Source organism: Stegostoma tigrinum, chromosome 10, assembly GCF_030684315.1.
Source record: "Stegostoma tigrinum isolate sSteTig4 chromosome 10, sSteTig4.hap1, whole genome shotgun sequence".
NCBI classification, from domain to species: Eukaryota; Metazoa; Chordata; class Chondrichthyes; order Orectolobiformes; family Stegostomatidae; genus Stegostoma; species Stegostoma tigrinum.
The window spans coordinates 257,664-284,721 of NC_081363.1; the positions used below are offsets into that span (position 1 = coordinate 257,664).

Consider the following 27,058-nt stretch of genomic DNA (forward strand, 5'->3'; position numbering starts at 1 on the left):
ACTTTTTCTGCTTCTTTCCCAGGATATTTGGAGAAGACCATAAGACATAGGAGTGGAAGTAAAGCCATTCAGCCCATCGAGTCCAATCTGCCATTTAATCATGGCTGATGGGCATTTCAACTCCACTTCCCTGCACTCTCCCCATAGCCCTTGATTCCTTCTGAGATCAAGAATTTATCAATCTCTGCCTTGAAGACATTTAACATCTCAGCCTCCACTGCACTCCGTGGCAATGAATTCCACAGGCCCACCATGCTCTGGCTGAAGAAATGTCTCCTCATTTCCGTTTTAAATTTACCCCCTCTAATTCTTAGGCTGTCCTAGTCTCCCCACCTGAAGGAAACAACTTCCCAGCGTCCACCCTTTCTAAGCCATACATTATCTTGTAAGTTTCTATTAGATCTCCCCTCAACCTTCTAAATTATAACAAATACAATCCCAGGATCCTTAGCCATTCATTGTATATTAAACCTACCATTCCAGGGATCATCCATGTGAATCTCCGCTGGACACGCTGCAGGGCTAGTATGTCCTTCCTGAGGTGTGGGGCCCAAAATTGGACACAGTATCCGAAATGGGGCCTAACTAGATCTTTATAAAGTTTCAGAAGCACATCACTGCTTTCATATTCCAACCCTCTTGAGATAAACCACAACATTACATTCGCTTTCTTAATCACAGACTCTACCTGCAAGTTAACCTTCAGAGAATCCTGGACCAACACTCCCAGATGCCTTTGTACTTCTGCTTTAGGAATTTTCTCACCATTTAGAAATTAGTCCATGCCTGTATTCCTTTTTCCAAAGTGCAAAATCTCGCATTTGCTCAAGATGAATTTCATCAGCCATTTCATGGACCACACTCCTAGGTTGTCTAAATCTTTCTGCAGCCTCCCCACCTCCTCAGTACTACCTGCCTGTCCACCTATCTTCGTATCATCGGCAAACTTCGCCAGAATGCCCCCAAGTACTTCATCCAGGTTATTATTATATAAAGTGAACAGATGAACACTGAACCCTGCAGGACACCACTGGACCCTGCAGGACACCACTTGTCACCGATTGCCCTTCCGAAAAAACGCCTTTTATCCCAACTCTCTGCCTTCTGTCAGACAGCCAATCCTCAATCCAACCAGTAACTCACCTCGAACACCATGGGCCCTCACCTTACTCAGCAGCCTCCAGAGAGGTGCCTTATCAAAGGCCTTTTGGAAGTCTAGATCGATAACATCCACTGGGTTTCCCTGGTCTAACATACTTGTTACTTCTTCAAAGAATTCTAACAGGTTTGTCAGGCACGACCTCCCCTTACTAAATCCGTGCTGACTTGTTCTAACCCGACCCTGCACTTCCAAGAATTTAGAAATCTCATCTTTAACAATGGATTCTAGAATTTTACCAACAACTAAAATTTTCCATCTTTTGTCTTGATCCTTTCTTAAACAAAGGGGTTACAACAGCAATTTTCCGATCATCTGGGACTTTCCCAGACTCCATTGACTTTTGAAAGAACACAACCAAAGCCTCCGCTAATTCCTCAGCCACATCCCGCAGAACTCTAGGATGTGGCCCATCGGGGCCAGGAGATTCATCAATTTTTAGATCTTTTAGCTTTTCTAGCACTTTCTCTTTTATAATGCCTACCATACTCAACTCTGCCCCCTGACTCTCCTTGTAAGAAGCTGATAGCTCCCATAATTATTATTCTATATCTAGCCTTCACTCTAATTTGTATAGGCTTGGCTGCTTCTTCCTTGCTACACTTACCTTGCCCTTCAAGTAGTCTATGGATTCATGTTATTATCCCCTTACCTTCTGCCTCAGTCCATACTCATTTCGACCTAAATTGTCATAAATTATGTTTTTTTTAAGTGCCATACTGTTATTAGTACAGCATTCCCACCCACCCTTCATACATTCCTATCTATTCTGAACACTTTATACTCTGCAAAGTTGAGTCATCAGCACATTTTTTTAAAACATTAACTCCAAATAAGAAATTTTGCTTTTGTGCTATGTACCAGATGCAACGGACAAAAAGTGATCCCATTTCAGACCAGTGCATGGATTGGAGGGAGTTGCCGGGTGGCAGCAGGATCTCGAAAATTAATACAAAAGGAAATACCGCAAATACTTAACATTTGAAATAAAAGTAGGAAACGTTGAAAACACTTAGCAGTTTAGGCAGTATTTGTGACGAGAGAAACAGAGCTAATATTTCAAGTCCAAAACTTGGGAAGTACAAGATGCCTATTTCAGGAGAAAGGCAATAAGAAAGCTCAGCGGGTACTTAAGAATTGGAACACACTACCTGAGAGTACGGTGGAAGCAAATTCAAACATAGCTTTCAAAATGAATTGCTTAATTACCTGAAGAGAAGATAAAATTACTATTGAGGAGGGAATGTCAATTCGACTAGCTCAACTGGAAAGTGACCAAATGGTCTCATTCCAGTTGAATTTTATGATTCTATGATTTAATTTCTAACTTACAAGACATTTGCACCATGCAGTTTCCATCCCATCATCATCGGGGGGCTGCAAATCGAAGCTCTGTAGCCATTCCGCGAACTTGGCAACTTCTCTCTCCAGCTGCTCAGCCCTTGACTTGGTTTCCAACACAGAATGAAGTCCAAGCTTCAGTGGCTCCTGATCTTGCTGGCACCTCAGCCTCAGACTATTCCAGTCTGCCCTCAGCTCTTCCAAGTCTTTGGTGATGAGCTCAGCACCTAAAGGAGATGTATTGAGGATGACAGCCGTGGCCTGAACCTGCAGATTGTCCAGCTCTCCTTTTTGGCTGCTGACTGCATCGCTCAGTTCCTGTGAATAGAGTGATGGAGTTAAATCCAGGTTAATCAAAGCATCTAAAGCACAAAGTCTAGGAATGTGGAATGTGCAATCCACAGGAGGAGGTCAAGCAGCTCTTAGAACATGTCCTACCATCCAACTAATTGCTGATTGCAATTTAACTGCATATACTTTTGGTACATATCCTTTAACCTATGGCAAACAATACTCTGCCTGAACTTCAATATAAATTAAATCTTTTAATAACTGATCTTGCATTAATTTCTATTTTCAGAAAAGGTTACAAACTTCTACTATGCTTTGTTTGTACAAGTGACTTTTGATTTCACTTTTGTAATTCTAGCTCTAATCTTTCGCAATGCATCCACTGTCCCAAATGAACCAACCAGTGGAAATAGTCTTTCCCTACATAACAAAAACTAAAATTGCTGGAAAAACATTCAGCAGGTCTGGCACGATCTGTGGAGAGAAAGCAGAGTTAACGTGTCAGGTCTGATAACCCTTCTTCAGAATGTAGAATATATAGAACATAGAATTATACAGCAAGGAAAGGGCCCTTGGCCCATGATGTTATGCTAAACACGACGCCAAATGAAACTAATCCTTTCTGTCTGTTCTTGGTGCAGATCCCTCCATTCCTTGCATATTTTTGTGTTTATCTGAAAGCCCCTTAAATGCCTTTTATTGTATTTTCCTCTATCGTCACCCCTGGAAGTCATTCTCGACTCTTACCACATTCTCTGTAAAATAAAACTTGCCCCTCATGTCTCCTTTCAACTTTACTCCTTGCATCTTAAATGCATGCTGCCTACCATCAGACATTTCAACTCTGGGGAAAAAAATCTGGCCACCAACCCTACTTATGCACTTCATAACTTTGCAAACTTCTACTAAGTTTCCCCTCAGCTGACACTGCTCCAGAGAAAACAGCTCAGGTTTTTCTGGATTCTCCTCAGAGCACATACCCTCTAAATCCAGGTAGCATCCTGGTAAATCTCTTCTGCACCCTCTCCAAAGCCTCCATATCCTTTCTGTAATGTGGTGACCAGAACTGAATGCAATTCTCTCAGTGCGGCCTAACCAAACTCTTATAAAGCTGTATTATGACATCCTGATGCGTGGACTCAATTCTCCAACCAATGAAAGCAAGCATGCCATATGCCTTCTTTACCACCCTATCCACTCGAGTGGCCACTTTCAGGGAGTATGGACTTGAACACAAAGATCCCTCTGTACATCAGTGCTGTTCAGGGTGTTGTCATTAAGTGTACACTCTTCCTTTACATTTGATGTCCCAAAATGCAACACCTGACACTTACCCTGATTAAGCTCCACCTGCTATTTCTTGTCCATAACTGATCTAGATCCTGTTGTATCCTCTTAACAACCTTTCACACTATCCACAATTCTGCCGATCTTTAGAACATAGAACAATACAGCACAGAACAGGGCCTTCGGCCCTCGATGTTGTGCCAACCTGTGAACTAATCTAAGCCCCTCCCCCTATACTATCGCATCATTATCCACGTGCTTATCCAACGACTGTTTAAATGCCCCTAATGTGGCTGAGTTCACTACATTGGCAGGCAGGGTGTTCCACGCCCTTACCACTCTCTGAGTAAAGAACCTGCCTCTGACATCTGTCTTAAATCTATCACCCCTCAATTTGTAGCTATACCCCCTTGTACAAGCTGAAGTCATCATCCTCAGAAAAAGACTCTCACTGTCCACCCGATTTAATCCTCTGATCATCTTGCATGTCTCTATTAAACTCCCTCGTGGCCTGCTTCTCTCCAATGAGAACAGACCCAAGTCCCTCAGCCTTTCTTCATAGGGCCTTTGCTTCAGACCAGGCAACATCCTGGTAAATCTCTTCTGCACCTTTTCCAATGCTTCCACATCCTTCCTGTAATAGGGTGATCAGAACTGCACACAATATTACAAATGAGGCCACACTAGCGGTTTGTACAGTTGCAGCATGACATCATGGCTCCGGAGCTCAATCCCTCTACCAATAAAACCAAACACACCGTAAGCTTTCTTAACAGCACTATCAACCTGGGTGGCAACTTTCAGGGATCTATGTACATGGGCACCAACATCCCTCTGCACATCTCCACTACCAAGAATCTTTCCATTGGCCCGGTATTCTGCCTTCCTATTATTCTTCCCAAAGTGAATCACCTCACATTTATCCGTATTAAACTCCATTTGCCACCTCTCGGCCCAATTCTGCAGTTTATCCAAGTCTCCCTGCAACCTGCAACATTCTTCCACACTGTCCACCACTCCACCGACTTCAGTGTCATCTGCAAACTTACTAACCCATCCACCGATGCCTGCGTCCAAGTCATTTATAGAAATGACAAACGGCAGTGGTCCCAAAGCAGATCCTCTCCAAAGAAACCTAAACAGATAAATAGAAAGCGGGACATTACACCAGCGCTTCATCAGAGGCTCACTGATGATGTTACCTAGAATGGTGACGAAATGTCTGAAATCTAACCTTCCAGCTCAGCGCGCAAACTCACATCCAGAAACTCAACCTGAGCTACAAATCTTCTCAAAACTCGCTAGATCCTTGAGGCACACCACTAGTAACCAGACTCCAGGCTGAATATTTTCCATCAACCACCACTCGTTGCCTTCTTACAGAAAGCCAGTTTCTAATCCAAACTGCTAAAATCTCCCTCAATCCCGTGCCTCTGTATTTTCTCCAACAGCCTACCATGTAGAACCTTATCAAAGGCTTTACTGAAGTCCATGAACACCATGTCAACTGCCCTACCCTCATCCACATGCTTGGTCACCTTCTCAAAAAACTCAATGAGGTTTGTGAGACACGACCTGCCCTTGACGAATCCATGCTGACTATCTCCAATCAAATTGTTGCTTGCTAGATGATTATAAATCCTATCTCTTATAATCCTTTCCAAAATTTTTCCTACAACAGACGTAAGGCTCACAGGTCTATAATTACCTGGGTATTCCCGACTGCCCTTTCTTGACCAAGGGCACAACATTTGTAATCCTCCAGTCCTCTGGTACTGAACCTGCGGACAATGAGGACTCAAAGATCAACGCCAAAGGCTCCGCCACCTCCTCCCTAGCTTCCCAGACAATCCTCGGAAAAATCTCATCTGGCCCACGGTATTTATCCACCTTCACACATTCTAGAATTGATAACACCTCCTCCTTACTAACCTTAATCCTTTCAATTCTAGTAGCCCGTAACTCAGTCATCTCCTGTACAATATTCTCCTGTTCCTCAGTGAAAACAGATGATAAATAATCATTTAGCACCTCTCCAGGCTCCACAGGTTCCACACACAACTTCCCACTTCTATCTTTGACTGGCCCTATTCCTACCCTAGCCATCCTCTTATTCCTCACATTTCTATAGAAAGCTTTAGGGTTCTCCTTTATTTTACCTGCCAATGTCTGCTCATGTCTCCTCCTTGCTCTTCTTAACTCTCTCTTTAAATCCCTCCTGGCTAATCTGTAACTCACCACTGCCTTATCTGAACCATCTCGTCTCATCGTCACATAAGCCTCCCTCTTCCGCTTAACAACAGATACAATTTCTTTAGTAAACCACTGTTTCCTTAACTTATCGCCTCCTCCCTGCCTGACAGGGACATACCTATCAAGGACAGGCAATATCTGTTACTGAAACCAGCTCCACATTTCGATTGTCCCCATCCCCTGCATTTTGCTAAACCATTCTATGCCTCCTAAGTCTTGTCTAATCACATTATAATTGCCCTTCCCCCATTTATAACTGTTGCCCTTTGGCACGTTCGTATCCCTTTCCATTGCTAAAGTAATCATAACTGAATTGTGGTCACTCTGTCCAAAGTCTCACCTACAACTAAATCAAACACCTGGCCTGGTTCATTACCAAGTACCAGATCCAGTGTGGCTTCCCCTCTTGTCAGCCCTTCGACATACCGAGTCAGGAAATCCTCCTGCACACATTGGACAAAAACTCCGACGTAGTAGAGTTATAGCATTTCCAGTCAATGTTAAGGAAGTTAAAGTCTCCCATAATGACCACCCTGTTCCTTTCACTCCTGCCCAGAATAGTTGTGTCGATCCTCTCCTCCACATCCCTGGAACTTGGCAGGGGCCTATAAAAATCTCCCAGCAGTGTGGCCTCTCCTCTCCTGTTTCTGACTCAGCCTATACCACCTCAGTAGACTAGTCCTCATCAAAAGTTCTTTCAGCCACCGTTATACTGTCCTTGACTAACAAAGCCACACCTCCCCCTCTTTTACCACCTTCTGTAACCTTAATGAAAGATCTAAACCCTGGAACCTGCAACATCCATTCCTGACCCTGCTCTATCCATGTCTCCGAAATGGCCACAACATCGAAGTCCCAGGTACCTATCCAAGCTGCAAGCTCACCTACCTTATTCCGGATACTCCTGGCGTTAAAGTAGACACACTTCAACCCAGCTTGCTGTCTGCCAGCACACTCCTGTGACAGTGAGGTCCTGTCCATGTCCTCCCTACGCTCATCCTCCTGTGTACTAGGACTACACCTCAGTTTCCCATCCCCCTTCTGAGCTCGTTTAAATCCACCCGAATAGCACAAGCAAATTTCCCACCCAGGATATTAGTGCCCTCTGGTTCAAGTGGAGGCCGTCCTGTTTGTAGAGGTCCCATCTTCCCCAGAATGAGCCCCAATTGTCCATGTACCCGAAGCCCTCCCTCCTGCATCATCCCTGCAGCCACGTGTTCAGCTGAAATCTCTCCCTGTTCTTTGCCTCGCTATCACGTGGCACGGGTAACAAACCAGAGATAACCACTCTGTTCTAGCTCTCAGCTTCCACCCCAGCTCCCTGAAATCCTGCCCGACATCCCAAGCCCTCTTTCTACCTATGTCGTTGGTGCCTACGTGGACCACGACTTGGGGCTGGTCACCCTCTCCCTTCAGGACGCAAAAGACACGATCCGAGACATCACGGACTCTGGCACCTGGGAGGCAACACACCAACCGTGAGTCTCTTTTGTTCCCTTTGTAGTTTGCAAACTTACTGAACCACCCATATACATTTTCATCATAGTCATTTATATATATCACAAACTCCAGAGATCATAGTCTGGATCCCTGCGGAACACCACTTGTCATGGACTTCCAGCCTGAACAACACCCTTCCACCACTACCCTTTGTCTTCTACGGGCAAACTAATTCTGAATCCATGTGGTCAAGTCACCGTGAAGCCCATTCACCTTAATCTTCTAGATGAGCCAATCATGAGGGACCTTGTCAAGACAGCCTTACTAAAATCCAAGTAAACAACATCCACTGCTCTGCCCTCATCAAACACCTTGGACACTTATTCCAAAAATTCCATCAAGTTAGTAAGACGTAACTTGTCCTGCACAAAGCCACGCTGATTGTCCCTAATTAGGCCAACTTTTTGCAAGTGTGGTTAAATCCTATCCCGAAGAATCCTCTCCAATAGCTTCCTAACCACCGTTGAGAGACTCCTCAGTCTACAGTTTCCTGGATTAACCCTATTTCCCTTCTTAAACAGAGGAACAACATGAGCTACTCGCCAGTTCTCCAGGACCTCTACAGTGGCGAGTGAGGATACAAAGATCTTGGTCAAGGCCCCAGCAATCTCCTCTTGCATCTTTTGATAATCTGGTGTAGATACCATCGGGCCCTGGAGAATTATCCACCTTAATGTTCTTCAAGAGACTCAACACCATTTCTTTCTTGATGTCAAAATGTGCTTCCATTTTAGCATGTTCCACAGTAATTTCACTATCGTTCATATCCTTCTCATGGGTGAATATTGACTCAAAGTACACATTTAGGATCTCACCCAGTTCCTCTGCCTCCAAGTACAAGTACCCTCCTTTATCCTTGAGTGGTCCTAACTTCTCCCTAGTTATCCTTTTGCTTTTTCATGTATCGATAAAATGCGTTGGGATTCTCTTTAACCCTACATGCCAAGGTCATTTCATGGCCAGTTCTAGCTCTCCTAATTCTCTGCTTGGGTAATTTCCTGCTTGCTCACATTCCTCACGGAAATTAATTAATTGAGATTAATTAATTTCAGTCACAGGTAGTGAAAGCAGCGTCTGGTGTACTTGTTAATAAAATGTGAGGCTGGATGAACACAGCAGGCCAAGCAGCATCTCAGGAGCACAAAAGCTGACGTTTCGGGCCTAGACCCTTCATCAGAGAGGGGGATGGGGGGAGGGAACTGGAATAAATAGGGAGAGAGGGGGAGGCGGACCGAAGATGGAGAGTAAAGAAGATAGGTGGAGAGGGTGTAGGTGGGGAGGTAGGGAGGGGATAGGTCAGTCCAGGGAAGACGGACAGGTCAAGGAGGTGGGATGAGGTTAGTAGGTAGCTGGGGGTGCGGCTTGGGGTGGGAGGAAGGGATGGGTGAGAGGAAGAACCGGTTAGGGAGGCAGAGACAGGTTGGACTGGTTTTGGGATGCAGTGGGTGGGGGGGAAGAGCTGGGCTGGTTGTGTGGTGCAGTGGGGGGAGGGGATGAACTGGGCTGGTTTAGGGATGCAGTAGGGGAAGGGGAGATTTTGAAACTGGTTAAGTCCACATTGATACCATATGGCTGCAGGGTTCCCAGGCGGAATACGAGTTTCCCAAAACCAGTCCAACCTGTCTCTGCCTCCCTAACCGGTTCTTCCTCTCACCCATCCCTTCCTCCCACCCCAAGCCACACCCCCAGCTACCTACTAACCTCATCCCACCTCCTTGACCTGTCCGTCTTCCCTGGACTGACCTATCCCCTCCCTACCTCCCCACCTACACCCTCTCCACCTATCTTCTTTACTCTCCATCTTCGGTCCGCCTCCCCCTCTCTCCCTATTTATTCCAGTTCCCTCCCCCCATCCCCCTCTCTGATGAAGGGTCTAGGCCCGAAACGTCAGCTTTTGTGCTCCTGAGATGCTGCTTGGCCTGCTGTGTTCATCCAGCCTCACATTTTATTATCTTGGAATCTCCAGCATCTGCAGTTCCCATTATCTCTGGTGTACTTGTCTTTATTGGTCAGTGCATTAAGTATAGGAGTTGGGAGGTTACGTTGTGGCTGTACAGGACATTGGTCTCGATGATATAGGAAAGGCGTTAAACATCAAAAAATGCAGAAAGGATTGACAAGGATGTTACCTGGGTTGGTGGGTTTGAGCTGCAGGGAAAGGCTGGATAGGTTGGGGCTATTGTCCCTGGAGCATCAGAAGCTGAGGGGTGACCTTGTATGAGTTTATTAAATCATGAGGGGCAGCGATAGGGTGAATGCCAACGCCTTTTTCTTGGGTAGGGCAATCCAAAACTAATAATTTTTACCCCATTGCAAAGCCTCTTCTAAGGATGCCTACCATGAAGAAATTATCCTCCTCCCTCGCGAAAGACCTCAGTGGATCTCTCTCCCACTGAAACTCTCTCGTAACCTATCCATCGTCTATCTGCCTCCCCCCTCTCCCTATTTATTTCAGAATCCCCTTCCCCTCCCCCATTTCTCAAGAAAGATCGTGGCCTGAAACGTCAGCTTTCCTGCTCAGCCTGCTGTGTTCATCCAGCTCTACACCTTGTTATCTCAGTAGGAGCTGCAGATGCTGGAGAATCTATCTCCAAAATGAGAAGGCAGAGGTTGAACTTAAGAGGGGAGAGATTCAGAAGGAACATCAGAGGCAATCTTTTCATGCAGAGAGTGGCACGTGTATGGAATTAGCTGTCACAGGTGGTGGAGGAGGCTGGTACAATTATGAAATTTAAAAAGGCATCTGGATGGGTACATGAATAGGAAAGGTTTGGAGGAATATGATCCAAATGCTCACAAATGGGACAAGATTAATCTAAGATATCTGATCAGCATGGACAAGTTGGGCCAAAGGGTCTGTTTCCCTGCTGTATATCTCTATGGCTGAGGAGATAATAGATTTACTGGAGTTGAGAAGAATTAGGAAAATCTCTTGAAAATCATTTAAATTCAAATCGGACTCAAGAGATGCAGGAAGGATGATCTATCAGTAGGGAGTCCACAACCTAAGGATATGATGTTGCCTGCGGAATTCTCTACCACAGAAAGTGGTTGAAGCCAAAACATTGAAGGTTTTCATGGTGAAGTTTGATTTAGTTCTTCGAGCTAACAGGACAAAGGTAATGGAGAGAACCGGGATGCATGATCAGCTGTGAACATACTGGATGTTAGAACAGACTCAAAGGACTGAATGGCCCATCAAGTCTGCACTGCCAAAAAGTACTGCAATCTGCACTAGCCTTCTTGACCACTCTACTGACCTGTGTTTCCACCGTCAGGGAACAATGTACCTGAACACACGGATCTCTCCGTACATCAATTTTCCCCAGGACTTTTCCATTTACTGGAATTCCATTTCTCTTGAATTAGATCTTCCAAAATACATCACCTCGCATTTGCCCAGATTGAACTCCATCTGCCATTTCTCCGCCCAACCCTCCAATCTGTCTATATTCTGCTGCAATCTCTGAGAGTCCCCTTCACTATCTGCTACTCTACCAAACTTCGTGTTATCTGCAAACTTGTTAATCAGACCACTTACACCTTCCTCCAAATTATTTATGAATATCACAAACAACACTGGTCCCAGCACAGATCCCTGTGGGACACCACTGGTCACAGGTCTCCAATTTGAGAAACCCCTTTGACGACTACTGTTTCCTGTGGCCGAGACAGTTTTTTAATCCATCTAGCGAGCACACCGTGGACCCCATGCAACTTCACTTTCTCCATCAGTCTGCCATGGGGAACCTTATCAAATGCCTTACTGAAGTCCATGTATATGCCATCTACAGCCTTTCCCTCATCAATCAACTTCGTCACGTCCTCAAAGAGTTCTATTAAGTTGGTATGACATGATCTTCCCTACACAAAACCATGTTGTCTATCATTGATAAGCCCATTTTCTTCCAAATGCGAATAGATGCTATACCTCAGTATCTTTTCCAGCAGCTTCCCTACCACTGACGTCAGGCACACCGGTCAATAATGACTTGGACTATCCCTGCTACCCTTCTTAAGCAAGGGGACAACGCTAGCAAGTCTCCAGTCCTCCAGGACCTCACCTGTGTTTAAGGATGCTGCAACAATATCTGTTAAGGGCCTGGCTATTTCCTCTCTCGCTTCCCTCAGTAACCTGGAACAGATCCCATCCGGACCTGGGGACTTGTCCACCTTAATGCCTTTTAGGATACCCAACACTTCCTCCCTCCTTATGCCACACCGTGGTTAACTCTTAACGGCTCTCTAGGCAATTAGGGATGGGTAATTAATGCTGCCTCTCCAGCGATGACCTTCATGCCCGTGAATGAATAAAGAAGGAAAAAAAAGTCCTCGCTCAACTTTTTCACCAGAACAGGATTGACTGCAATGAGGGCTCATAGTTTTAAGGTGTTAGGAGGAAGGTACAGAGGAGACGTCAGAGGGAGGCTCTTCACCCAGAGAGTTGTGAGCGCATGGAATAGTTTACCAGTGGTAGTCATGGAAGCAGAGTCATTAGTGACATTTAAGCGACTGCTGGACATACACATGGACAGCAGTGAATTAAGGGGAATGTAGGTTAGGTTATTTTATTTTTGGATTAGGATTAATCCATGGCACAATATCATGGGCTGAAGGGCCTGACTGTGCTGTACTTTTCTATGTTCTATGTTGTAACCTTTTCTGCTTCAAGGAAAACAACCTATTCCACCTTCGGGCAACTGTTTGTGTGGAGTTTGCACATTCTCCCCGTGCCGGTGTGGGTTTCATAGAACATAGAACATTACAACACAGTACAGGCCCTTCGGCCCTCGATGTTGTGCCGACCTGCCATACCAATCTGAAGCCCATCTAACCTACACTATTCCATGTATGTCCATACGCTTGTCCAATGACCGACTTAAATGTGCTTAAAGTTGGCGAATCTACTACCGTTGCAGCCAAAGCATTCCATACCCTTACTACTCTGAGTAAAGAAACTACTTCTGACATCTGTCCTATATCTTTCACCCCTCAATTTAAAGCTATGCCCCCTCGTGCTCGCCGTCACCATCCTAGGAAAAAGGCTCTCCACCCTATCTAACCCTCTGATTATCTTATATGTCTCAATTAAGTCACCTCTCAACCTTCTTCTCTCTAACGAAAACAGCCTCAAATCCCTCAGCCTTTCCTCGGAAGACCTTCCCTCTACACCAGGTAACATCCTAGTAAATCTCCTTTCCAAAGCTTCCACGTCCTTCTTATATTGCGGTGACCAGAACTGTACGTAATACTCCAAGTGCGGCCACACCAGGCTTTTGTACAGCTGCAGCATAACCTCTTGGTTCTGGAACTCGATCCTTCTATTCATAAAAGCTAAAACACTGTATGTCTTCTTAACAACCCTGTCAACCTGGGTGGCAACTTTCAAGGATCTGTGTACATGGACACCGAGATCTCTCTGCTCATCTGCACTGCTAAGAATCTTACCATTAGCCCTGTACTTTGCCTTCCGGTTACTCCTACCAAAGTGCATCACCTCACACTTGTCTGCATTAAACTCCATTTGACACCTCTCAGCCCAGCTCTGCAGCTTATCTATGTCTCTCTGTAACCTGCAACATCCTTCGTCACTATCCACAACTCCACCGAACTTGGTGTCTGCAAATTTACTAATCCATCCTTCTCCGCCCTCATTCAGGTCGTTTCTAAAAATGACGAACAGCAGTAGTCCCAACACCGACCCTTGCGTTACACCACTAGTAGCTGGACTCCAGTATGAACATTTCCCATCAACTACCACCCTCTGTCTTCTTTCAACAAGCCAATTTCTGGTCCAACCTACTATATCTCCCACAATCTCATTCCTCCACATTTTGTACAATAGCCTATTGTGGGGAACCTTATCAAACGCCTTGCTGAAATCCATATACGCCACATCAACCGGTTTACTCTCATCTACCTGTTTGGTCACCTTCTCAAAGAACTCAATAAGGTTTGTGAGGAACGACCTACCCTTCACAAAACCATGCTGACTATCCTAATCAAATTATTCTTTTCTAGATTATTATAAATCCTATCTCTTATAACCTTTCCCAACACTTTACCGACAACTGAAGTAAGGCTCACTGGTCTATAATACCAGGGTTGTCTCTACTCTGCTTCTTGAACAGGGGAACCACATTTGTTATCGTCCAGTCATCTGGCACTACTCCTGTAGACAATGACGAGTTATAGATCAATGCCAAAGGCTCAGCAATCTCCTCCCTGGCTTCCCAGAGGATCCTCGGATAAATCCCACCCGGCCCAGGGGATGTATCTATTTTCACACTCTGTAGGATTTCTAATATCTCTTCCTCGTGAACCTCAATCCCACCTAGTCTGGTAGCCTGTATCTCAGTATTCTCCTCAACAACATTGTCGTTTTCTAGAGTGAATAGTGTCAAAAAATATTCATTTAGTGTTTCCCCTATCTCCTCTGACTCCACACACAACTACCCACTACTATCCTTGATTGGCCCTAATCTTACTCTCGTCATTCTTTATCCGCTGGGCGCTGAATGTTTCCTCCCATAGTCCAGAGATGTGCAGGCTATGTGGATTAGCCAATGGGAAATGCAGGGTTACAGGAACAGGGTAGGGATGTTGGTCTGGGCGGGATGCTCTTCAGAGGTTTGGTGCAGACTCGATGGGATGAACTGCCTGCTTCCCCACTATAGGGATTCTATTCTGCTCTTTTTTTATACTGGACTATGTCCAGCCTTGTTTCATAGTGAAAATGCTCCATACATGCGATGTCCTGGCGAATCTCCCATGACCCAAGCCTGTGCAATTCCGACAGTGTGGTGACCTGAACTACACACTGTACTCCAGCTGTGGCTTAACCAAAGGTCTGCACATCCCCAGCTTAACCTCCGTACTCTCATACTCAATGCTATGCGTGATAGAGGCTACCCTGTTAACCTTTCCTGCCACCGTCAGGGATCCGTGGAGAAGCAAGCCAAGACCCCTGCTTCTCCAAGCTCCTCCGTGTCATGACAGTGAATATCATCTCTGCAGGTGGGTTGTACTCTCATCTCTAAATCACCAGCTTGTGGTTTCAAGCCCTACTCCGGGGCCTGAACTCGAGATGGGATCTGTAGCATGACATCTCCTTCTGAAGTGCCCTTGCTGACCACAGAACTAGCAATGTTGTGCCAATTTTAAACTCAAAATGAAAATGTGCTTTTTTTGAGCAGCCCCCTTCCCTCTGAGTTTTGTGAAATATCTCATGAAATGTCACTGATAATATCTATAATGATGTATCCCTAAACCTGGCTTCCCAGCTCACTTTCCCCAGCACTATCATCACCCGCTCATTTAAATATGAAACTCAAGGCCTAAGTCAGGGGTATTCTCGCAGGCAATTAATCCAGAGACCCAAGTCATATTCTGGGGATCAGAGTTTGAATGCCACCAAGGCAGACGGTGGAATTTAAATTCAATAATATTCTGGAAATAAGAGTCTAATGATAACCATGAAATCATTGATGATTGTCAGGGAAATCCCATCCAATTCTAATGCTCTTCAGAGAATGAAACCTGCCATCTGACCTACATGGGGTTCCAGACTCAAATTTTTTTTTGTAAATTAATTGACAGAACACAGGCTGGGCAAGCATTCATTCCCCACCCCACCATGTGGTTGTTTCTTAATCAACTGATGGGCAATAAATGATGATCCAGCCAGTGACACCTACGTTTCATGAATGACTAAAAAGACAATTCTCTCCCTCAATGTAAAACCAAAATTCCATCATATTATAACCATACCTGGGACATCTTAGTTATGAAGTATTTTTAATTGTACATTTGCAGATTATTTACCTTTAGCTCTGTAAGTGATCTCTCCATCTGATTCTTATCGCCTGTGCACGTGTAACAGTTGTTAAATTTTTCCTTCATGCACTGCAGCCAGTTCTGGAATTTTTCCCGCCTGTCTGCATATTGTTGATGCTCTTGTACAATTGCTTCCAAAATCTTCACCTTTTCCTGAAACAGGAAAACTCACCATCAGTTTATTCTTTACCCAGCTATTACCTCTTGGTATAGCCAGCAACCCTATCTATTCCAGGTTGGAAAATACTTCGACTGTCTGGCAAACTTTGCACAACACTGGCAAAACAAAAAATCTCACGAAGCCTTTTTTTTTGTTATATTTTCTTTTATCTATATGCTGGTTACTGATCTTCTGCCACAGTGCTCATGGAATGCTAATGAGATGCAGGTTTAGTGCACGATGAACGGCTGAGTGTCCTGGGATTGTATTCATTAGAGTTTAGAAGGTTGAGGGAGATCTAATAGAAACTTACAAGATAATGTACGGCTTAGAAAGGGTAGACGCTGGGAAGTTGTTTCCTTCAGGTGGGGAGACTAGGAAATGAGGAGACATTTCTTCAGCCAGAGAGTGGTGGGCCCGTGGAATTCATTGCCACGGAGTGCAGTGGAGGCTGAGATGTTAAATGTCTTCAAGGCGGAGATTGATAAATTCTTGATCTCACAAGGAATCAAGGGCTACGGGGAGAGTGCAGGGAAGTGGCATTGAAATGCCCATCAGCCATGATTAAATGGTGGAGTGGACTCGATGGGCTGAATGGCCTTACTTCCACTCCTATGTCTTATGGTCTTGTGTGGGCATCATTTGCTCAGCTAACATTGATTGCCTAACCTTCACTGCCTTTGAGAAACAATGTAAACTTCTTGCAGAAGCTGCAACCATCTCAGCAAACGAACAGAATTCCATCACAATCCTGCCAGAATTGAACACAGTATGCGGCTAGGGTCTAACCAAGGTTAATACAGCTGAGCTTCCCTGGCTAATTTTTTCATACGCACTTGTGCAAAGAATTAAACAGACACTTAAACAACACAGAAACTGGCCATCTTGCCCAATGCAACCTGGAGAGAAGCGCTTATAGATGTAGGGAGAGAGATGTGCACAGACAGATGGCACACAGACAACTAGACAAGCAGGAGCATGTTTAACCTTTGCTTTCATCTGAAGAGCTTCATGATCAGCCTTTAACATCTGCTGTGCTGCTTCATTGACGGTCTCATCTTCCGTCTTTGCAAATAAGGACCCAGATTCCTGGATGAGTCGCTCAAGCAGGGCAGCCTGGTTCAAAATGTTACTGAGTAGGACTGTGTGATGGCTTAATTGTAATTTCTTCTCCTTGAGGCCAAGCTGTAATTCAAGATCAGGCTCCAGCTTTTGTTTCATGTTCATCAACCAAAGAAAATAATCTTCCCTCGCCTTCAAATACTCAGACCAGTGCAGCAAAACCCATTCAATCCGACTGTAAGAGAACAAGAAAACTGTTTAATCCCAATCTCTCACATTGTTCTTGTTTGTGTAAAAACTGTTTGACCATGTATGCCTCTAACCTGCCAATGAACAAACAGTTATGCCACGAGGGCAGGGAAATCCTAAACACAACTTGAACATTCTGCACTTGAGCAAGAAGCAATAGTAATGCCTGCCATGCAAACTGAAAGAACAGGGAGGGAGTAAACAAAAGAAACAAACAAAATTACAGCACAGGAACAAGCCCTTCGGCCCTCCGGGCCTGCGCCGATTGAGATCCTCTGTCTAACCTGTCATCTATTTTCTAACAGTCTGTGTCCATTTGCCCCCTGCCCATCCATGTACCTGTCCAAATATATCTTAAAAGATGCTAACGTGTCTGCGTCTACCACCTCCACTGGCAACACGTTCCAGGTGCCCACCACCCTCTGTGTAAAGAACTTTCCACGCATATCTCCCTTAAACTTTCCTCCTCTCACTTTGAACTCATGACCCCGAGTAATTGAGTCTCCTACTCTGGGAAAAAGCTTTTTGCTACCCACCCTGTCTATACCCCTCATGATTTTGTAGACCTCAATCAGGTCCCCCCCCAATCTCCGTCTTTCTAATGAAAATAATCCTAATCTACTCAACCTCTCTTCACAGCTAGCACCCTCCATACCAGGCATCATCCTGGTGAACCTCCTCTGCACCCTCTTCAAAGCATCCACATCCTTTTGGTAATGTGGCAACCAGAACCGTACACAGTACTCCAAATGTGGCCGAACCAAAGTCTTATACAACTGCAACATGACCTGCTAACTCTTGTACTCAATACCCCGCCCAATGAAGGAAAGCATGCCATATGCCTTCTTGACCACCCTATTAATCTGCATTGTCACCTTCAGGGAACCATGGACCTGAACACCCAGATCTCTCTGTTCATCAACTTTCCCCAGGACTTTTCCACTTACTGTATAGTTCATTCTTGAAATGGATCTTCCAAAATGCATCGCCTCGCATTTGCCTGGATTGAACTCCATCTGCCATTTATCTTCCCAACTCTCCAGTCTATCTATATTCTGCTGTAATTTCTGACAGTCCCCTTCACTATCAGCTACTCCACCAATCTTAGTGTCATCTGCAAACTTGCTGATCAGACCACCTACACCTTCCTCCAGATCATTTACATATATCACAAACAACACTGGTCCCAGCACAGATCCCTGTGGAACACCACTGGTTACACGTCTCCAATTTGAGAAACTCCCTTCTACTGCTACCTCTCTCCTGTTGTCTAGCCAGTTTTTTATTCATCTAGCTAGCACACCCTAGACCCCATGTGGCTTCACTTTCTCCAGCCTGCCATGGGCAACCTTATCAAATGCCTTACTGAAGTCCACGTATATGACATCTACAGCCTTTCCCTCAACAATCAACTTTGTCATGTCCTCAAAGAATTCTATTAACTTGGTAAGACATGGCCTTCCCTGTACAAAACCATGTTGCCTATCATTGATAAGCCCATTTTCTTCCAAATGGGAACAGATCCTATCCCTCAGTATCTTCTCCAGTAGCTTCCCTACCACTGACGTCAGGCTCATCGGTTGATAATTACCTGGATTATCCTTGCTGCCCTTCTTAAACAAGGGGACAACATTAGCAAGTCTCCAGTCCTCTGGGGCCTCACCCATGTCTAAGGACACTGCAAAGATATCTGTTAAGGCCCCGGCTATTTCCTCTCTCGCTTCCCTCAGGAACCTGTGATAGATCCCATCCGGACCTGGGGACTTGTCCACTTCATGTGTTTTAGGATACCCAACACTTCCTCCTTCCTTATGTCAACTTGATCTAGACTAAGCAAACATCTATCGCTAACCTCAACACCGTCATGTCCCTCTCCTTGGTGAATACCGATGCAAAGTACTCATTAAGAATGTCACCCATTTTCTCTGACTCAGCGCATAACTTTCCTTCTTTGTCCTTAAGTGGGCCAATCCTTTCTCGAGTTACCCTCTTGCTCTTTGTATATGAATATAGGCTTTGGGATTTTCCTTAACCATGTTTGCCAGCAATATCTCATGTCCTCTCTTAGTCCTCTTAATCCCTCATTTCAGATTCGCTCTACATTCCCAATATTCTTGCAAAGCTTCATCAATCTTCGGTCGCCTAGACCTCATGTATGCTTCCTTTTTCCTCTTGGCTAGTCTCACAATTTCACCTGTCATCCATGGTTCCCTAATCTTGCCTTTTCTATTCTTCATTTTCACAGGAACATGTCTCTCCTGCACGCGAATCATCCTCTCCTTAAAAGCCTCCCACATATCAAATGTGGATTTACCTTCAAACAGTTTCTCCCAATCTACATTCCTCAGATCCTCCCGAATCTTGGTTTGGTCGGCCTTCCCCCAGTTTAGTACTCTTCCTTTACGACCACTCCCATCCTTGTCCATGAGGTATTGTAAAACTTACGGAATTGTGGTCGCTATTTCCAAAGTAGTCCCCTACTGTAATGTCAACCACCTGGCCGGGTTCATTCCCCAGCACCAGGTCCAGTATGGCCCTTTCCCGAGTTGGACTACATACATACTGCTCTAGAAAACTCTCCTGGACACACTTTACAAATTCTGCTCCGTCTTGACCCCTAACACTGAGTGAATCCCAGTCAATGTTGGGAAAATTAAAATCTCCCATCACCACCACCCTGTTTCTCCTAGTAGTGTAGGAATCCCCTCAAATCCACCCCCTCAAACTAATTTCTGGTTTTGGATAATCGCCACTATGATGGTTCCTCAGACAAATGCAGTAAGAGCCAAGCCTGTGACTCCTCAGGTGGCCCAGCTGTACAGAAGGGAAGGGCAAAAAGTGCTAGGATGTCCCAGAACATGTGCAGGACATTTTACAAGAGTGAGTGAAGAGCCAGAGATCATGGTTCACATTGGTATTATCCAAGGAGGATGTGGTCCTGCAATTCAAAACAGAGAGCAAAGCAGAACCGCAAAAATAGTAACCATTGGGTTATTCCAACTGCCATGTGCAAATGAGTGGAGAAATAGGAGGATAAGACAGACGAAATGTGGCTGGAATGATGGTTCATGAGAGAGGGCTTCATTCTAGGGTACTGGGATTGACTCTGGCCAAGATGGCATCTGTACAAGCTGGACAGGCTGCATCTGAATACAGCCAGGACTGTGCTCCCTCTGAGTGTTTTGCTGGTACTATTGAGAAGGCTTCAAACTAACTCAGCAGGGGCAAAAACAAGACCAAAAACAAAGTTGCTGGAACAGCTCAGCAGGTCTGGCAGCATCTGTAAAGACAAAATCAGAGCTCATGTTTCAGGTCCGGAGATCCTTTCTCAGAACTCAGCAGGGATGTGGCAACCAGGACAGAATATTAGAAAGTAATGCCAGTGCACACAAAATGCTAGTAATGGTAGATAGCACTAGAATAGAGAATAGTTAATAAATACGTAAAGTTGGACTAAGGCAGGAAAATAATGCAGTTTAAATGAGGTTGTGTGTGTAAATACTTGGGCGTATAGTCAATAAGATAGGGGAATTACAGGCATAGATTGCAACGTGAAATTATGATATTGTGGCAATAATGGAGATTTGCATCAAGAACCTGCATATATGAGTGTCAAATATTACTGCTTCCGTGATGTTCTGAAAATATAGGGAAGGAAGAGAATAAGAGGTGGTATTTTTGGTGAAGGAGAATAGTAGAGAAAGAGGATATTTCAGAGAGTTCAAAGATAAAATCAATTTGGGTACATCACATGCTCTAAACTGTAGATCAACTAGTGGGAAGGCTGCAGAGGAAGAAATCTGCAATCACCATCTAAAATGATGGCACAAACAGTCACTGAGATGGTGCAGATACAAAGGGCAAAATGGTATTAATGTAACAATTATGTAATTTTGTAATGTTTCCTTCAGGTTTTTAGAGACATTACCTGTGACAATGGGCCATATTGATTTGTGTATCCTCCCACAGAGTTTTAATATGTTTCATTGCCGCTTGAATTTCATGCTTCTCATCGTCACTTCTGCCTTGAAGGAGAGATTCTGCCTTCACCAGCACCCTGCCCAGTCGGAGATTCCCTTCAGGCTCTTCTGCTAAGATAACCTAAGATAATGGAACAAATGATCGAGCACATTGCTTACTTGAATCTAAGACTGATTGGGAGTATTATACTTCAATAAGATCACTAGTTCTTCTAAATTCCAAACCGTAAAGGCCCAACTGGTTCATATGTTAACAAAAAAAATGTTGCTGGAAAAGCTCAGCAGGCCTGGCAGCATCTGTGAAGGAGAAAAGAGAGTTAACGTTTTGGGCCTGGTGACTCTTCCTCAAAACTGATGGTAGCTGGAAAAACGTCAGTTTATATGCAGAAAATAGGTGGGTAGGGTAAGGGGTATATGATAGGATAGAGTCCAAAGAGGGAGAAAGACAGACTCAGTTTTGTTCCTCTTAACGAATTTCAGGCACGAACTCCTCTTCTGCCTTCTTCGCCTCCGTGCTCATTTCTTCGGAAAAGAGTCCACTCCCCATCCCACAGACCCCTTTGCCCAAATACAACACTCTCCCTCCACCTGGACCCCTCCCTCCAGTGTTTTAGCTGCAATGAAACTTTTCATTGAGAACTGTCAATGTAACATTAGTCACCTCAATTTCACTGCCCCTCAATAAATCCAACCTATCTCCCTCCAACTGACTGCACTCCACACACTCAGATCTAACCCTGACGTTGTCATCAAGCCTGCCGATAAGGGTGGTGCTGTTGTAGTCTGGCATACTAACCTCTACCTCACAGAGGCCGAGTGCCAGCTCTTGGATACCTCTTCCTACCTTCCCCTGTACCATGACCCCACCATGGCTCACTGTATCCACTACAGTTAGATCTCATTTGATCTGGTGATCCCCCCACCTCCACTTCCAAACTAATAGGCCTTAACCCTGCACAGCTCGTTTCTATCCCCTGTCAAAAATCCACAAACAGGGCTCTCCAGGCAGACCCATTGTTTCAGCCTGCTGGTGACCCACAGACTCATCTCTTCCCACCTTGACTCAGTCTTCTCCCCCCGATCCAATCCCTACCCATATATATCCATGATTCATACGTAGTTTCAAAACTTCCAGTTTACCAGCTCCAGCCACCTCCTCTTTACCACAGATGTGCAACCTCTTTAGACATCCATTCCCCACCAGGGGGTCTTAGGGCTCTCCGCTTCTTCCTGGAGCGAAGACCTAAACTATCCCTACCCACCACCACCCTCCTCCGCTTGGCAGAGCTTGTCCTCTCCCTCAACAACTTCTCTTTCAACTCCTGTCAGCTAAGAGGGGTTGCCATGGGTACCTGCATGGGCCCCGAGTTATGCCTGTTTCTTCGTGGGGGTACGTTGAACATTCCTTGTTCCAGTCCTATTCTGGCCCCAACCCACAACTCTTTCTCCAATACATCAATGATATCATTGGTGCAGCTTCCCTCTCTCGTCAAGAATTGGAAAACTTCAATTTCGCCTCCAATTTTCCCCCTGCCCTCACTTTCACCTGGTCTATCTCTGACTCCTCGCTTCCTTTCCTTGACGTTTCCAGGGACAGACTGGCCACGAATATTCATTACAAACCCACCGACTCCCACAGCTACCTGGACTATACATCCTCACACCCCACTTCCTGTAAAGACTCCATCCCATTCTCTTAGTTACTCCGACTCCATCACGTATGTTCAGATGAGACCAACTTTGGCAAGGGAGCCTCCAAAACGGACACATTCTTCCTCAACCAAGGATTCCCCAGCTCCATTGTCGACTGGGTCCTCAACCAGATCTGACCCATCTCCCGCTCTTCTGCCCTCAGTCCTTATCTTCCCTCCCACAACAACAATACGTTTCCCCTTATCCTCACCTACTATCCCCCCAGCATCCACATCCAGAAGATCACCAGATGCCATTTCCGCCACCTCCATCAAGATGCCACCACCAGACACATATTCCTCTCCCCTCCCTTGTGCACCTTGCACAGGGACCACAGGAAGTGTCACTTCACCTGCACTTCCAAGTATCTTGTCTACCGCATTTGCTGCTCACAATGTGATCTCTTTTACATTGGGGAAATGAAGTGTAGATTTGACGACCGTTTCTCAGAACATCTACGTGCTGCTCGCAAGACTTTGAACTACTTGTTGCCTGCCACTTCAATGCACCACCCTGCCCTCTGGCCAACATCTCTGTCTCGCTACAGTGTTCCAGTGAAGCCCAACGCAAGCTGCAGCAACACCACCTCATTTTCTGCTTGGGGACCCTGCAGCCCTCCAGATGCAATACTGAGTTCAATCATTTTAGGGCCTAAACTCTCCCATGTCTCAGCAGCCCCCACCCCACACACCGAGCCTTGTTACCACATAGCCTGCCTTGACACACCCGCTGTTGTTAGTGATTAACAGTCCCCATTAACAACTACTCACCCTCCCAACCTGATTGTTAGCAATTCCTTTGTCTGTCCAACTGTCTGTCTCTTTCTCTCTCTCTCTCTCTCTCTCTTTGATTAGATTCCCTAGTGCGGAAACAGGCCCTTCGGCCCAAAAAGTCCACACCGCCCGTTGAAGCATCCCACCCAGACCCATTCCCCTACAATCCCCACACCACTGAACACTACGGGCAATTTAGCACGGCCAATCCATCCAGCCTGCACATCTTTGGACTGTGGGAGGAAGCCGGAGCATCCGGAGAAAACCCACGCAGACACAGGGAGAATGTGCAAACTCCACACAGACAGTTGCCCGAGGCTGGAATCAACCCCGGGTCCATGGTGCTGTGAGGCTGCAGTGCTAACCACTGAGCCACCGTGCACCCCCACGGGCTCTAATTACCGGCTTTGGGCTCTATCCTATCGTTTACTCCCTGTTCTACCCACGCCCCTATTTTCTGTGTATAAACTAACATTTTCCCAGCAACCATCAGTTCCGAGGAAGGGTCACTGGACCTGAAACATTAACTGTTTTCTGCTTCACAGATGCTGCCAGACCTGCTGAGCATTTCCAGCAACTTTGGTTTTGCTCCTGATTTACAGCATCCATTGGTTTTTTTTGTTCATAAGCTAAACCTTTCATCAAGAGATGTGGAGATAATAGGGGAAAAACAGTACAGATGATCAACCATGACCTGACTTAATAGCACGCAGACCCAATGGACTCAAAGGCTTGCTCCTGCCTCAATTTCGTGTATTCTTAGGCCATTCAGACTTTCAACCCGGCTTCACCCTTAAAACAGGCTGAAGGCTGATTCAGCTGTGGTCTTGACTTCACACTCCTGTACACCCCTGAATGCCCGCTGGTCTGTTGTCTATTGAGATACTCTCTTAACCCTGAATAAATTAAATGACTGAACATCCATTGCACTTTTTGGGGGAAGAATTCCATAAGACATAGGAGTGGAAGTAAGGCCATTTGGCCCATCCAGTCCAGTCTGCCATTTAATCATGGCTGATGGGTATTTCAACTCCACTTCCCTACACTCTCCCCCTAGCCCTTGATTCCTTGCGAGATCAAGAATTTATCAATCTCCGCCTTGAAGACATTTCACCTCTCAGCCTCCACTGTGCTCCATGGCAATGAATTCCACGGGCCCACCACTTTCTGGCTGAAGAAATGTCCAAACTATCTCATCTTCCCTGAACAGTGAGACTTCTTACTTTTAAGCTGTGCCCTCGTTCTGGTCTCCCCAACAAGAAGAAACATCTACCCAGTATCCATCCCAACAAGTCCCTTTATGTTTCAGTAATAATACTTTTTATTCTTCCTAACACGAATGGTTATAGATCCAACCTTTCCTCATAATCTAACACTTCTTTCAAGGAAAAAGTCCACTGAGCGTTGTCTGTACTGCTTCTATAACATTAGTCAGAAGTTGCACGACACCAGGTTATAATCCAAGGTTTACTTAAAATCACAAGCTTTCAAAGCGTTGCACCTTCGTCAGGTGAAATGGAGGGAGGTGCACAGGCACACGCTATGTAGGCAGAGAGATAATTGCAAGGTAATTCCAGGTACTCCAGCATGTCAAAAGATAGTACAAATAGTGAGTAAGAGTCAACAGGTTGAATAACAAGTCATTGCAAGTGACCAAGAGTTTCAAACAGTGAGAATAAAATATCAACAGCTGAATAACAAGTGAAGGGATGACTATGAACCAGTTAATTATAGCAGAGAGATAATTACAAATAATTAAAAATAAGATGGTTCTAGAGACAAACCAATTAACTGCAATGTTTGTGAGCGGAAATAACTTGATAGGTGCCAGAGTTGCATGACGAGGGTTTAGCCAAAGTAACAAGTAATCCAAAACTGCACAAACCAAACAGGCCGTTCCGCCAAACTGGTCCATGCTGATCATGGTGTCCACTCAGCCAGTTCCAATTACCTGCATTTGGTTCATATCCCTCTAAACTCCTCTCATCCATGTATCTATCCAAAGTATTTTAATTGTTGCAATTGTACCTGCTTCAATCACTTTCTCTGGCAACCCATTCCATATACACACCACTCTTGATTTACGAGGATGCTGCCAGCGCTAGTAGGCCTGAGTTAGAGGGAGAGGTTGGCCAGGATACGGCTTTATTCCTTGGAATGTAGGAGAATGAGGCGTGACCTTACTGAGGTGTATACAATCATGAGGGACATAGATAGGATGAATGCATATCATTTTTTTCTCAGTAATGGGGATTCAAAAGCTAGAGAGCAGAGGTTTAGGATGAGAGGGGAAGGATTTAAGAAGGGCCTGAGGGACTACTTCTTCATGCAATTGAACTGGTGAGGCCGCACCTGGCGTACTGTGCGCAGTTTTGGTCACCCTGCTTGAGAAAGGAGGTACTGGCACCAGAGGAGCTGCACAGGAAGTTCGTTAGATTGATTCCGGAGTTCAGAGGGTTAGCTTACAAAGGGAGATTAAGTGGACTGAGATTATACTCATTACAATTTAGAATAATGGGGGGGAAGAGGGGGGAATTTTATAGAAAGTTGAAATTATGAAGGGAATAGATAAGATAGAAGCAGGTAAGTGGCAAGTGAAACTAGAACTAGGGGGCCCAGCTTCAAATTAAGGGGGGGCAGATTTAGGGCTGAGTTAAATAGGAACTTGTTCATCCAAAGGGTTGTGAATCTAAATGATAGCCTCCCTGCAGTGTGGAAGCAAACCATTCGGTCCACTGAGTCCACATTGCCCCTCTGAAGAGCACTCCATTCCCAAGACTCACCCCCTTACCCTATCACCATGACCCAACATTTACTATGGCCAGTTCACCTCGTCTGCACATCTTTGGACTGTGGAATCTGTGGAACTTCCTGCCCAGTGAAGCAGTTGAGGCTAGTTTGTTGAATATTTTTAAGGCACAGATAGATTTTGAACAGTAATGGAATTAAGGGTTATGGTGAGTGGGTGGGTAAATGAAACCAAGTCCATGATCTAATTGAATGGCACAGTAGGTTTGAGTAGCCAGATGGCCTACTCCCGATCCCACTCCTTATGGGATTATGAGCTAATCCAGTTTCTCCTGATAAATCATGAATCATAGAATCTCTACAGTGTGGAAACAGGTCCTTTGACCCAACAAGTGCACAGTGAACCCCAAAGCATCCCACCTAAATCCATTCCACGATAACCACCTAATCTATTCATTGCTGAACACCATGGGCAGTTTAGCATGGACAATCCACCTATCCTGCACATTTGGATGGTGGGAAGAAACTGGAGCACCTAGAGGAAACCCACACAGACATGGGGAGAATGTGCAAACTCCACACAGACAGTCGCCCCAGAGAGGAATCAAACCGGGGTCCCTGGTGCTGTGAGGCAGCAGTGCTAACCACTGAGCCACCATGCCACAACAAATCAGTCTGGTGAAAAAAAAACTCAAGAACCACAAATCAAAAAACAAAAACAGAATGG

At 45.2% G+C, this 27,058-nt stretch overlaps 1 protein-coding gene across 3 annotated transcripts in view; it reads right to left on the bottom strand.

Moving 5' to 3' along the window:
• Positions 1-27,058, bottom strand: part of syne3 (spectrin repeat containing, nuclear envelope family member 3) — a 94,925-nt gene that overhangs the window by 63,951 nt on the left and 3,916 nt on the right. For all 3 annotated transcript variants that reach the window (XM_059648865.1, XM_059648867.1, XM_059648866.1), the window contains 4 exons: positions 21,067-21,239; positions 16,815-17,124; positions 15,656-15,820; positions 2,492-2,818 (listed from right to left, as the gene is read on the bottom strand). In XM_059648865.1, coding sequence (XP_059504848.1) covers positions 2,492-2,818; positions 15,656-15,820; positions 16,815-17,124; positions 21,067-21,239 — 975 coding nt within the window. The remainder of the gene's footprint in view (positions 1-2,491; positions 2,819-15,655; positions 15,821-16,814; positions 17,125-21,066; positions 21,240-27,058) is intronic.